At 37.0% G+C, this 15,384-nt stretch overlaps 1 protein-coding gene across 3 annotated transcripts in view; it reads left to right on the top strand.

Annotated features, from left to right (window-relative positions):
• The window catches only part of CDC73 (cell division cycle 73), a 132,108-nt gene that overhangs the window by 81,492 nt on the left and 35,232 nt on the right, over positions 1 to 15,384 (top strand). For all 3 annotated transcript variants that reach the window (XM_003264496.3, XM_030818709.1, XM_030818710.1), the window contains exons 11-13: positions 546 to 603; positions 9,012 to 9,047; positions 9,340 to 9,427. In XM_003264496.3, the coding sequence (XP_003264544.1) occupies positions 546 to 603; positions 9,012 to 9,047; positions 9,340 to 9,427 (182 nt within the window). The remainder of the gene's footprint in view (positions 1 to 545; positions 604 to 9,011; positions 9,048 to 9,339; positions 9,428 to 15,384) is intronic.

The raw sequence follows: 15,384 nt of genomic DNA, 5'->3' as shown, positions 1-15,384 counted from the left end.
CTCTCATCTGCCCTTAATTCAAATGTAACATCTCTTCTTTATAAATGTGATTTTTCCTGAATATTTTAAAGGCATTTAATTATTTGAAATGTTTATTTTTTTAAATACATTCCAATATAACATATTTTAGGTTTTTCCAACAGGAGGGTATATATCATTTATTTATTTTGAGATTGTCTAGAGAAAAAAAGGTTGACTTGATTTTAGAACAGGCAGTGACATTTCTGAGAATATTAAAATTGTCAGCAGTTAAGCAAATCATTTAAAAATATTACATGCTTACAGTAACTACTCTGTAGTAACTAAGTTTATTTTATGCTAAAGATGTTTATTATGATCTCATGACTAATAGCATAAAAGATGAGGAGAGTTTTCATTTTTATTTTTTTCTTAAACTGTAGGTCATAACATATTCAGTGGAGTAACCTATTGAGTGAGAAAAACAGAACAAGAGACAGAGAGATATGAGATTTCTGTGCAATAATTAAAGTGTTTATTATGTAAAGAAACTTTGATCTTATACATCAATTCTTATTCTTTTACAGGAGGGTGCATCTGCCCGGAAGACTCAGACTCCTGCAGCCCAGCCAGTACCAAGACCAGGTAAAAATATAGAACTTTGCTTTTTGTTTTCTTTCAAAAGATCGTAACAGTGCAAGTTTTTTAGTATGTGTATAATGCTTTGAACAAATTTAAATTTTACTTAAAATACATTGCAAAGTCATGTTTCTTTGAAGACTGTTGATACTGTTTAAGCAGATCTCAAAACTGATAATATACATAAAATGCTTGCTAAACTTCAGTCAGCATCATTAATAAATCTTCATGTTTTTAGCAGAAAGACATAAAGAAATAAAGTGAAAGCATAGTAAATTATTTATTTTCCTATAGTGTATTAAGCAGCTGAACTGGATTTTGTTTTATATATATATATATATATATATATATATACACACACACACACATTTTTTTTGAGACAGAGTCTTGTCCTGTCGCCCAGGCTGTAGTACAGTGACGCCATCTCGGCTCACTGCAAGCTCTGCCTCCTGGGTTCATGCCATTCTCCTGCCTCAGCCTCCCATGTAGCTGGGACTACAGGCGCCCACCACCTCACCTGGCTAATTTTTTGTATTTTTAGTAGAGATGGGGTTTCACCGTGTTAGTCAGAATGGTCTCGATCTCCTGACGTCATGATCCACCCGCCTCGGCCTCCCAAAGTGCTGAGATTACAGGCTTGAGCCACCATGCCCAGCTGATATTCTTTACTGAAGTAATGTTTTCCCCAGTTTGATTCAAAGGTCATTGATAAAATAGGTTATAAAACAGTTTTTCAATAATGAATTTATACTATGGAACATTTACTTGAATAAATAGATATAGTGAAGAGTTAAAGAAAATTTTTAAGAAAATGTTTTCATTTTGGTTAAGATTTTAGAAACATGTTTTAAAACATTTTTAAATGTTTAAAAGCTATTTATGTATATCCATCCTTTCATCAGTTCTGTCATAGTTCTGTGGTAGTATGTACAGATGTGAATTTTTTTCCTGCAGCAGCACAGAATTATAATTTTGATAGAATCATATTCAGCTTTGATGCTTAGAACTTGAGATATCTGTGTTGAACACCTAAAATTCTGTATCATTTTTTAAAAATGTATTAAGCAAAGGTGGTATTGAAGTTATTTTAGAAAAATTCTTCCCCCTATTCCTAGTACCTAAAAAGACTGATCTTTATAGATCATTTAGATACCAACCCTATATTTATTTTTGGTCTTTCGGGTTTGTTTTTGGTGTTTGGTGTTTGTTTTATTTTTACATTTATTTAGCATAATTTCAGTGCTAGGCTATACCACCTGTCTCCCCCTCCCCCCCCCTCTTTTTTTAAACTCATCAGTGCCGTTGAAAGTGAGTATGAAGAAAGAAAATAAAGGATTGGAAAGGCACAGGCAAGAAGTTAACTGAATCTTCTGCATGAATTTCACAGTATCAGTAGTGCAGATTTGGATATCCTCCTATTCATAGTATGTACACAGGCTAATTCTAAAATTATGTAGATTATGAATATTAAATATTTTCTGGAGGCACATCAAAAGTATGGTACATGGGGCTTATATTGGGATGTTTTTGCAGTGTGATTTCCCTATGTCCTGTATTCATACTCCTCTTAGATGTGGCTAGTATTTCCTTTTTTTGTTTTTGTTTCTTTGACAGTAGGTTTGTTTGAAATTTTTGTCATTGCTGTTTTTAAGTAGGTATGGAGAAGAGGAGTGCTCTGTCAGCCTTGTTAGACTAGATTGGATGTAATTGATTAAGATGACATGACTAATTTTCAGTAGAGATATCATACCAGAATCCATCGTGAGAGTATAAGAAGAACAATTAAATTCAACAAATATTATTTGAATTTCTATATAATAGGCTCTTGTCCAGAAACTAAGAGAAGCTAAAGGAGCTTTTTACAGGAAGGAAGAAAAAAGTGAAGGAAATAGGGATGAACAGATGGGGTTGGGCCCAAAGAATACTGAACATGAAGTATAGGAATATTGTGGAGGCAGTTGAATCACAGATAAGAGAATCGTTTGTTTTTCTTTGTAAGGTAGGGATGGGAGGTTATGGTATGTCAGAAATGGTATTATATAAAAGGGGAAAAGCCACCACCTGAGGATTTTAACTTAGAATCTGTGATGTAAAATTTTTTCTGTTTCACATTTTCGTAAAATAAGTTAGTATATAAGGAAAGGGCTGGGAGAGGCACTGATACCTAAACAAACCATTTTGTTCAGATGTGTCTTGTGATAAAATTAAAGGGACTGGATTTTACTAGCCAGGTATGTGGCTAGGGGAAGATCATATGTGTAAAGTAAGGGGTTCTAAGTCTTTTCACCTCTTAATGTTCTAGCTTTTTAGCTAAAGTGCCCTGGGGATTAAACCAATGGAAATTACTCTGAATGAATGTCTCGTCATACCTCAGATATTCTAATGCTCATCCATGTGAACTTTCTGCTTTCTACTTCCAATTAACTGCTTCACACCCATACATCCACATTTCCTACCCACCATTCTAAAATAATTAAGGTTTTCTCTCTCATTCAGCAATAAGACTTGATTGGAATGGATAGTAGTAGTTTGAAGGCTTTATTTGTCCTAATTAGTGTATTTTTATTTTGCTGCCAAAATGTTAAATGCATCTGCTTATGGGGGTGCAGCCCAGTTTTGAAGGGATATTGTTTAATATCTGACATGTAGACTAGTATTATTTCTTTAAAATCTGAAAAATGTGAATGCCCATAATATATATGGCCAGTGTAAGAAGGGGGATTATAGAAGTATAACTGTTATTTGTTGGGTAGAGTTTGGATAATTTGGAAGTGAGAGACTGTCCCACCTATTCTCTTTCAGAGTGAGATACCTCAAGGGTGGAGTTCTGTTTTTGAGCATTTACAAATTTTTATATCTCATTTCATCAAATATTTATTTAGTGCTGTTGTGCCAGGCAAGTCTCTGGGTAAATTTAATGTTTTAAAGTGTTTACAGTTAAACACTTTAAACCTCTAAAGCTCTAAAAATTTCCAACCTCTCAGAATTCATTTACGGAATATAACTAACAAGAGGCACATGTTTTCCAGTGGATTCATAAATACAGGCATTTGAAAGTATCGGGGGAACCAGCCCCCAATATTTCAATGTAGGTTCTTTTTATTTTCCATAAGCGTCAGCCTGTCTGAGAAATAAAGAGAAAGAGTACAAAGAGAGGAATTTTACAGCTGGGCCTGCAGGGGTAACATCACATATTGGTAGGTCTGTGATGTCCCCTGAGCTGCAAAACCAGCAAGTTTTTATTAGGGACTTTAAAAGGGGAGGGGTTTTTATTAGGGATTTTAAAAGGGGTATACGAACAGGGAGTAGGTCACAAAGATCACATGCTTCAAAGGGCAATAAAGATCACAAGGCAAAGGCAAAATTAGAATTACTGATGAAGGTCTATGTGCACGTATTGTCTTGATAAACATCTTAACAGAAAACAGGGTTCGAGAGCAGAGAACCCATCTGACCAAAATTTACCAGGCTGGAATTTCCCAATCCTAGTAACCTTGAGGGCACTGCAGGAGACCAGGGCGTATTTCAGTCCTTATCTCAACCACATAAGACAGACACTCCCAGAGCAGCCCTTTATAGACCTCCCCCGAGGAATGCATTCTTTCCCCAGGGTATTCCTTGCTGGGAAAATAATTCAGCAATATCTCTCTTACTTGCATGCCCGTTCATAGGCTCTCTGCAAGAAGTAAAATATGGCTCTATTCTGCCCGACCCCACAGGCAGTCAGACCTTATGGTTATCTTCCCTTGTTCCCTGAAAATTGTTGTTACTCTGTTCTTTTTCAAGGTGCACTGATTTCATATTGTTCAAACACACGTTTTACAATCAGTTTGTACAATAGTGGTCCTGTACATACATTCTCAGCTTATGAAGATAATAGGATTAAGAGATTAAAGACAGGCATAAGAAATTATAAGAGTATTATTAGGGAAGGAGCACTTGTCCTCTTATCCCATAGTTTTAAATCTATGTGCTGATGATTTTCAAATTTGTTATCTCCAGTTCAAACCTCTGGTATCTTATATTAACTGTCTGTGTAACATTTGGATTTGCCATAGGCATTTTAAAACTAATTAAGATAAATTTTTCCCTGCTATTTTCCTCAAGGTCTCTGACTCTATAGTCTTCTGCTTTTTCATAGAGTGACACCACAATCAACTTTGTTTCTTAAATCAAAAACTTGGAAGTTATTCTTTATTCATCACATTTCCTTACTCCTTTTCTGTTGGTGCATTCTGTCAGATGTGCCTTTTCTGTATTCCAAATTTATGTATTTTTCTTTATCTCCACTACCACAACTCAAGTAGAAACCATCATTATCTCTAGACCAGTGGGTCTCAGTGTGGTCAGTTGCCTGGTGTCAACCTTTTTATTTCTGGTGGCACCTTTTTATTTCTGGTGCCAACAAAATAGATATAGAAATTGAGGGTAAAATAGTGTCATAGCATCTGAGTACATAACCATCTTTCTAGAAATTCATTGATATTATATTTTATTCAGTTGGCTTTGAATTGGAATTTAAAACAAAAACTCAACCACACATAGTTTGAGTAGCACCATTGTTGACTGTTGTAATAGTCCTGAGCTTTCTGCCTTCACACTTGTACCCTTTTTTTCCTTTGTCCAAATCCATTGTTTTTTTTTCTTCCAGACTTGTGACATGAAAATAAAATCTTGTCACTTTCTGGCTTAATAGTTATAGGACTTTCCATTGGCACTTAAATATGAACTTACTATTGCTTAAAAAGCCCTACAGGAATTGGTCTCTGCATATATTTGTAACCTCATCTCCTGCCATTCTTCCTTTCTTCCCTGTGGACTACACATTTGCTTTGTTCAGTTCCGTAAGTGCAGCAGTTTCTTCCTGCCTATGGTATTTGCCTGCATTCCTACCTCTTATCTAGACTGTTCGCCTACTTGTTCTTGGCAAGTTGGCTTGTTTTCATCTTTCAAATTTCAGCTTAAATGCCACTTTCTGTGAGAAGCTTTTTGCATTATATCTAAAGGACACTTTTCTGCCAGTATGCATTCATTTTGTTCCTTTAGTATGTGTTCCAATTAGATTATGTGGTTGCATTTTTGTTTATGGTCTGGGCTCCCGTACTCTGCTGAAAGCTCTTTGAGGGCAGGAATTACTTCTGTTTTATTTGCAATTTAATAATAACTTAGCAGCGATGCTTGTACATAGGCTCCGAATAAATGTTTCTTAAGAATCTAATTTATTTGAAATCAAACAAAACAACAGTAATTTTTCTTATGGTTTATTCTCAGCTTGTAAATTGGCAATTAACACACTTACTTGAGTAGTAGTAGTAGTAGAAGTGGCAGCAGTTAGCATCTACTGTAGTTGCAGGATTCAGTAAATGGTAAGTATGTGCTAACACCTAATTGAGGACTTTAGCATGCATTATTATTTTTTAAATTCTCACAGCAGTATCAAGATATAGAAACTATTATCTCTTTTATGATTGAGGAAACTGAGGCCGAGCAAAGTTAATCAACTTGCCTAGACAGTGTCAAAATAAGGATATGAACTAAAATAATCTGAGTATAGAGCTTTCCTGTTGATCACTCTGTCATACAAACTCCTTATGTTTCTCTCCCCCTCCCCCTTTAAGATCAGGCTTCTCATTGACATGTTCATCACAGTGTCTCAGCCTGGGTCCTTACATACTAGGGAACTTGTTTATATTCTTTTGCAGTTATTTTTTTTTAACCAAACCTCTAAACTTTATTTTTAACATTTGTGAGTTTTTTTATTTTGCCTTTTACTTATATTGGGTCTTCTCAGCCTTGAGTTTAGTAAATGTTTGCCTAAATTCCTGAGGGCATTTGTGGATTTCCTTACCAAATCCAACAGTACTTCAGTCAGAGATTTCTCCCTTGCTCTCTCTTTCTTCTTCCCTCTCTTCCTCTCCCCGCTCTCTGCCTTCCTTCCATCTGTCCATCACAGATTTCTTTCTTGAAACCTCTGTTTTTTTGTAGTTCCCTTTAGTCATGATAACAACTCCTGTTTCCTGTTTATCCATCTACTTATCCCTTTATCTCTCCAACAAATGCCAAATATTTACCGAGACTATGTTATATTCCACATGACACTATGTAGCCAATCAGATTTATTCATGACCCTCCATTTCTCAAATTGATTTAAGAAAATTCTAGTATTTTTTCTCTGCAAGAAGAAAGATGAGAAAACTGTAATAGTAAAGGCATATGTCTCAGTATGTGTTTGTGTATATAGTTATCTGCTTTCTGTGGCTGGGAAGGTCATACTGCTGAATCCTACAATAGTTTATCACGATGAGAGAGCTATACAAAGGATTACAAAGAATTAGTGAAAATGTAGCATTTTGCTGCTTTTTAAATAGAACATTTTCCAAAAGTGTGTGTGCTGTGTTATTCACTTTAAAGATGGTATCCATTTTTAAGAACTGACATTGAATTAGAATTTTAAGTCTCCTAAATTTTTCTTTATTTTTGTCATTTAAAAAACAAAACTCGAGCACAGCTTGTAGCACATTGAGTTATTGTATGGTCAAATACTGAAAATAGAACTTGCAGCACTTTTTATCCTAAGATGTATTCATCTTGTGTTAGGTTATTATTACCATTATGTCAACAAATATTTCTAAGCATTAAAAGTTCATTGTATATAAACAAAATACAAACATATGGGCCAGGCTCAGTGGCTCACCCCTGTAATCCCACCACTTTGGGAGGCTGAGGTGGGAGGGTAGCTTGAGCTCAGGAGTTCGAGATCAACCCTGGGTGACATAGCAAGACCCTGTTTCTGTTAAAAAGAAAAAAGATAGGAAGATTTGTCTATTTATAACATGATCACAATCAATCATATGGTCATTTTCAGATAATATAGACCTTCACATATACATGACTGATTACCTGTAATGCTGTATTTCTCACCTAAAAAGAGACAAGAATTTTTAAAAGAAAGAAAAAAAAATAAAAGGAATCCTTTAGCCTTAGCTCTCAATAACTTCTTTCCTTTTCTTCCAAAATGGTTAAGCGTATTCGCACTTTGCACAGTAGTATTTGCTCTTATACTCTGTTTTCACAGTTATTACAGCGGTAATCAGCTTATTATGAAATTATTTTGGCCGGGCGCAGTGGCTCACACCTGTAATCCCAGCACTTTGGGAGGCCGAGGCGGGCGTTTCACGAGGTCAGGAGATCGAGACCATCCTGGCTAACACGGTGAAACCCCGTCTCTACTAAAAATACAAAAAATTAGCTGGGCGAGGTGGCGGGTGCCTGTAGTCCCAGCTACTTGGGAGGCTGAGGCAGGAGAATGGCATGAACCCCGGGGGGTGGAGCCTGCAGTGAGCCAAGGTATTGTGCCACTGCACTCCAGCCTGGGCGACAGCGAGACTCTGTCTCAAAAAAAAAAAAAAAAAAAAAAGAGATTATTTATTCTTTGTCTCTCTCTACTCTTTTTTGCTAGACCTGAACATCCATGAATGTAAGATACTCAGTGCCTGGCATTGTAATACAGTAGTCCCCACTTACTAGCAGGGCATACATTCCAAGACCCCCAGTGGATACCTGAAACCAGGGAGGGATAGTACCAAACCAGATTCGGTCAACCAGAACATGTTTCTCTTATGTCTCCCATAAATTTAGTGCCTTTTCCATCTTAACACTATCACTCACTGTGGCTGAAACTTTCGCAGTTTGAGGTACAAAGGCAAAAGTAGCACAAATTTCTTTTTCTTCACAGTTACATGGATGGTAGATTCAGTATTTTTATTGTAGATGTTAGCAACCTCGGGATGTGATTTTATTTTTTTTCTTTTCTTACTAAGTAGAGAGTTTCACCTTTTCACCTAAGGGAAACAATGTCTTTACTTTGGTAGTGGCATATCCAAATTGTCAGCCTTATCACTCTTGCACTTTGGGGCCATTCGTAAGTAAAACAACGGCTACTTGAAACAAGCACTGTGATGACAGTGAGGGAGATGACTACTGAGTGACTAAAGGGTGGGTAGTGTATAGAATGTGGATATGCTGGACAAAGAGAGCATTCACATCCTGGTTGGGGCAGTGTGAGATTTCATTATGCTCCTGATAAAGATGTGCAGTTTCAATCTTGTGAATTGTTTGTTTCTGGAATTTTCTATTTAATATTTTCAGACCACAGTGGACTGTAGTTAACTGAAACTGCAGAAAACAGAACTATGGATGTTGTATATTCACTTTCCTTTTGACTACAGATTGCTGAATGGTGCATTTTAATATTTTTGTCAAACAGTGTTGAGAAGATAGTTGTAAAATACGTCTTCTGATTTACAGTTAGTCATATGTGAATACACATAATTTAAAAAATACCCCTTATTTGTAAGTTTGAAAATAAGAATATGGTTTTTATGACACAGAGTTGTGATTTTTTTTCTTCACAGTTTCTCAAGCAAGACCTCCCCCAAATCAGAAGAAAGGTGAGGTTGTGCATATGATTTTAAACTTAACTTTAAAAAGTAAATGATTGCAAAACCAGGCCTGATAATTTTCTTGTGCAGCTATATCACATGTTTGTGCTTGGTATCCATTCTGATTTGTCAGTGCTCAAGCCACACTGATTATTAAATATTTTTAAATATCCACTGGCTTAAAATATTTTTTAGATCAAAAGAGTTAAAGTTACAGTTTATAATCTTTTAACTTTTAGTAGGGAAAGTAAGTGTAATTTCTAATAATATATTTTCTACCTGTAAAATTTTGTCTTTATAGGATCTCGAACACCCATTATCATAATTCCTGCAGCTACCACCTCTTTAATAACCATGCTTAATGCAAAAGACCTTCTACAGGACCTGAAGTAAGTAATTTATTAAACTGTCTTGTTTGTAGGATATTGAGATATCATTGGAAAATAGTAGTTACTGAAACAGTATTACTATTTGGAGAAAACAAAATTTCGGTTTCTGTGCTATAGGCCTTACACATAGTATGAAGCATAATTTTTCAAAACAATATGTTCTTTTATATTTGGATCCTTTAGGGAAAGTTACAGAAACTTCTGGCTAAAGTCCTAATGAAAAAAGATACTATTGTATTAACTTTTAATATGAATTGTTTTCTTTTGATGATTTTCTCTGAGAGAGCTTGAGGAAGTTCTAAAGCAAATTCAGGTTCTCTCTGAATATTAGATGTTACACCCTAGTGGGAGTAAGTAGGCGGGTAGGTGAGGGCATAGTTATTTAACCTAGGTAGCAGTGAAAGTTAAAGAAGTGAAAATGAAACCTATAAATGATGATAAAATTTCCAAATGCTTAACTTTTCAAAATTTTTAATGTCTATTTTCCTTCCTCATTTCCTTATTAAAATGAATACAGTCACACTTGTACCCAGTTTGTTCTAATAAACATGCATCATGGTTATTGGGCACAAAATAAATCTCTTCCATCCCCAACCACTTTCGGATTTAAAATTTAAGTAGTTTACATATATTTTCCCACAGCGTTTCTTCTGTTAATGAATATGAGTAGGCATACCACTTTTAAATATTGTGACTATTTTTAAATCTGTATACTACTTCTTGGATTGGCTATAGTTTACAGAAGAAAGATGGCAATATAAAAATTGTTTTAAATAATCTTCAATGATATATACATTAACAAGGTTTAAAATGAGCCATGTTTAAGTGATTTTCAGAATGCTATCAAGTTTTTTAGACACAATGTTGCAGTTTTTCCCCAGATTTTTTTTTTTGTCATACTCATTGTTAAAATGGGTGAATATTTTATATATTCAGCTAAATACCATTGACTGATGTGGGATTTTAAGATAGTCCCTTCTATCAGAATGCATTTTATGAAATAGGGGATAGAAAATGGAGGAATTCAAAAATTGTAATACATACGGTTTCAGAGGATAAGAGAGATGTTGTGATCACTGGTTGGAGAGAAGGTGGTTAACTGTATTCTGCTTTAATATTTTAGTAGTGTTTGTTACATTCTCATGGTACTTACTATTAAACAGAAGCTGTCAAATTGTCCTATTGTGTTACATACATGATTATTTAATTTTGGTATTTGTTAGGAATTTGGACTGTTGCTCACTAATCTTAATATGATTTTATTTGAAGTGGTACTGGCATAAAGTTATGTCCTTCCAGAGTGATTTTGTGATTGCTTTGCCAGGTGCTTCAAGAATATCTCAAGCCTTGAGTTGATTTTTGTGTTAAGTTCTTAACATAAGGATTTCTAGTCCATCTGGGTAGTATAAATTCAAATTTGAATCAGACCTGAGTGACATTGGAACCTGGCTGACAAATTATCCAGGGGCCCCTTTTCTTCCCCTGCTCCAGAGGTAGAGCAAGATGGATATGCTTCCCTGACATTTGATTGGAAACAGTTTTTCCCTCTAGTTTAACCTTTCATTGATCATGTGACTCTTCTGTGGCTCTAGTTCCAGTTCCTCTGTGTCCTTTCCCTATGTAGTTGGTAAAAGTCAATTCTCTACTGCCTACACTTTCCTCGTGGGCAACACCAGTGCACTTTATTGGTCATCAGCATTTTCTTCATTTGTAGCCCTTGACTATTTTCTTTCTAGCTCAGCATTTCAGTTATATGTTACATTGTATTTAGCATTTCCAGGTGTTTATGTATAAAGTTCCAGTTCCAATAATGCAGTATACCACATAGTATAACCCATTTTATTAGGAAGTTATTAGTCTGCCAAATGTAACAAATTTCTTAATTCATGTTTCATAATTGTTTGAGTTGTACCTGAGGGGAATTAAAAATGCAGATTATTGTCTGGGCACGGTGGCTCACGCCTGTAATCACAGCACTTTGGGAGGCTAAGGTGGGCGGATCATGAGGTCAGGAGATGGAGACCATCCTGGCTAACACAGTGAAACCCTGTCTCTACTAAAAATATAAAAAAAATTAGCTGGGCATGGTGGTGGGTGCCTGTAGTCCCAGCTACATGGGAGGCTGAGGCAGGAGAATGGCGTGAGCCTGGGAGGTGGAGCTTGCAGTGAGCTGAGATGGCGCCACTGCACTCCAGCCTGGGCAACAGAGCGAGACTCCTCAGAAAATAAAAAAACCCAGCAGATTATTTTATAAGCTATTTGGCCACTTAGCTATAGATTATTTGCAGTTGGGATACACTTGACATTAGAAATAAGTTTTAATGTTTTTCTAATCAGTGATGTTGATGCCTTAACTGTGAGACAGATTCAGATGAATTTAGTGATAACTCTCATTTGGGGAGATTGATGTGTATATTGGGTTTGTTCTTTCAGCTAACATCTACAGAGCAATAACTGAAAAGTAAATTACTCTAGATGAATATACAATAAGCACAACCTTCTAGGAGCTCACATGAGAGTGGTACTGGTTTGTCACTAGTTGCAGCTGCTGAGAAATATGTTTAGCACTTGGTATAAAACTCAGTTTCAATGCCTTATTGTAAGTACAGTGAAAAATATACTGTCTTTTGACTCTCTGCAAACTTGAATCACATTCTGAAGATAGGTTCAGAAACAAATTAGACGTCAACAGTTAGCCTTTAAAAGCTTTATCTAGCTTCTCTCACAAATTATGTGCTGTTAGTGAGAATGTATATAATAGTGATTTTTCATAATATATAAACAACTTGAAATGTATTGTTTTCTACAACTTGAGACCTAAAAATGATATACAGTATATCTAGTTTGACCCACTTTTATTCCTGAACAAAAATACTGATAGATAAAAGAAACTTAAAGTCTATTTTAGCCTTTTACCTCTGCCATTTAGTTGCAGAGCAGGAAATACAACCAGGTCTCCTGATGATCAATTTAGTAGTCTTATTATTTGTACTGTGGAGATACCTAACAAACATTCAGATTAAGAAATTAAGTGTTTATACAATTACATGGAAATTAAACAGCCTGGTCTAAATCATTTTTGGGCAAAGAATGAAATTAACACTGGTTTTCTTTTTTTTGAGACAGGGTCTTTCTCTGTTGCCCAGGCTGGAGTGCAGTGGTGTGATCTCGGCTCTCTGCAACCTCTGCCTCCTGGGCTCAAGCAATCCTCTTGCCTCAGCCTTCTGAGTAGCTGGGACTACAGGTGTGCGCTGCCAGACCTGGCAAATTTTTGTATTTTTTGTAGAGACTGGGCTTAGCCATGTTGCCCAGGCTGGTCTCGAACTCCTGGGCCCAAGTGAGCTGCCTGCCTTGGCCTCCCGAAGTGCTGGGATTACAGGGATGAGCCACCATGCCCAGCCTCAAAAAATTCTTTGAAACAAATGAAAACAAAGATACAATGTACCAGAATCTCTGGGACATAGCTAAAGCAGTATTAAGAGGAAAGTTCATAGTGCTAAATGCCTATATCATGAAGTTAGATCTCAAATTAGCCACCTAACGTCACACCTGTAAGACCTAGAAGAACAAGAGCAAACCAGTCCCAAAGGTAGCAGAAGAAAATAACCAAAATCAGAGCTGAACTAAATTGATATGTGAAAATCCATACAAAAGATCAATGAAACCAAAAGTTGGTTCTTTGAAATAATAAGATTAATAGACTGCTAGCTAGATTAATAGAGAAAAACAGAGAAAAGATCCAAATAAACACAATCAGAAATGACAAAGCGACATTACCACCAACTCCACAGAAATACAGAAAACCCTCAGAGACTATGAACACCTCTGTGTACACAAACTAGAATACCTAAAAGAAATGGATAAACTCCTAGAAACATATAATCTCTCAAGATTGAATTAGGAAGGAATTGAAATCCTTAACAGACCAATAATGAGTTCCGAATTTGAATCAGTAGTAAAGAATCCTACCAACGGGAAGCCCCCCAACCCCAAACCAGACAGATTAACAGCTGAATTCTACCAGATGTATGAAGGAGAGCTGGTACCAGTCCTACCGAAATCGCTCCAAAAAATCAAGGAGGAGGGGCTTCCCTAACTTATTCTGTGAAGCCAGCATCATTCTGATACCAAAACCTGGCAGAGAGACCATAAAAAAAAAAAAAACAAAACCTGCTGGCCAGTATCCCTGATGAGCATAGATGCAAAAATCAACAAAGTACTGGAAAATCGAATCCAGCAGCACATCAAAAAACTAAAACACCCTGATCAAATAGGCTTTATCCCTGGGATGCAAGGTTTGTTCAACAAATGCAAATCAGTAAACATGATTCGTCACATAAACAGAACTAAAAAAATTACATCATCATCTCAGTAGATGCAGAAAAGGCTTTCAGTAAATCCTAACATCCCTTCATGTTAACCCTCAACAAACTACCCATCAAAGGAACATACCTCAAACTAATGAAAGCCATCTATGACAATCCTACAGCCAACATCATACTGAATAGGCAAAAGCTGGAAGCATTCCCTCTGAGAACCAGAACAAACCAACGATGTCCAGTCTCACCACCCGTATTCAAGGTAGTACTGAAACAGGAAATGTTCCTTTGTCTCCCTCCCAGGGCGTGCAATGGGGGTGTGGCTTGCTTCTTCAGTACCCTGCTGCTGAAACCTAGGGGAGCACACCGATGGGCAGGCTATGGGGCTCAGACCCCACGGCATTGTCTAGGGGTGAATGTTTACAGCTGAATCCCCAGTGGACGTGTGTTACAGGGTGCTCTTTTGGTTTGCCCTATAGGCGGCTTGTGTTAACCAGTTCAGACCCTCTACCTTATCACAAGGACAACATACTCTGCTGTATCGCAGAGTTTCTTGTCTTGGTGTACTGGAAGAATCGGATCACATGTAGGCTTGGAGAATGAGTGCAAGGTTTTATTGAGTAGAAGTAGCTCTCAGCAGATGGGGGAGCCAGAAAGGGGATGGTTTTTCCCTGGAGTCCGGCCGCTGTGGCCAGACTCTGCGTCATCCTGATGGCATGTTAGCCTGCTGGTGCCTGTTGGTGTGCTCTTGATCACCAAGAGCTTGCTTGCTGTGTCTTCTTCCGCCAGTGTGTTCCTCACGTCCAGCCGCTTGTGTCTTCTGCTGATGTGCTTCTCTTGACTTCTGGCCACCTGTGTGTGTGCCCACTAGGGTCTTGGGTTTTTATAGGCCCTGGATGGGGGCATGGCGGGCCAGGGTGGTCTTGGAAAATGGAACATTTGGGCGTGAAAGCAGAAGTGCCTGTCCTCACGTAAGTTCGTGGGGGTGGAGCCCAAGTCAGGGACCAGGCCCTCCTCTACCCAGCACTTGCCTTCCCCCATTCCATATCATTTAAAGGGACCATGCTCTTGCCTTCCCAGTACTCCTGTATCAGTACTGGAAGTACTAGCCAGGGGACTCAGGCAAGATAAAGAAAGAAAGAAAAGGCATCCAAATAGAGATGCCTTCTATCTTTGTAGACGATATGATTCCATACCTAGAAAACCCCATAGTCTCTACCTAAGGATTCCTAGCGCTGATAAACAATTTTAGTGAAATTTCAGATACAAAATCACTGTACAAAAATAAGTAGAATTTCTATACACTAATAATGTCCAAGCTGAGAACCAGCTCAAGAATGCAGTCCTATTCGCAATAGCCACACACTCACACATGCACACACAAAACACCTGGGAATACAGTTAAACCAGGGAGGTGAAAGATCTCTACAATGAGAATTACAAAACACTGAAAGAAATTAGAGACAACACAAACAAATGGAGAAACATTTCATGTGCATGGATAGGAAGAATCAATATTGTTAAAGTGGCCATACTGCCCAAAACAACTTACAGATTCACTGCTATTCCTAGCAAACTACCAGATTTCATTTTTCTCAGAAATTTGAACAAACTATTCTAAAATCCATATGAAACCAA

This window comes from Nomascus leucogenys, chromosome 9 (assembly GCF_006542625.1).
Source record: "Nomascus leucogenys isolate Asia chromosome 9, Asia_NLE_v1, whole genome shotgun sequence".
Lineage (NCBI taxonomy): Eukaryota > Metazoa > Chordata > Mammalia > Primates > Hylobatidae > Nomascus > Nomascus leucogenys.
Note: the sequence above shows the minus strand (reverse complement) of the source record. Positions and strands in the feature narration are given on the sequence as shown.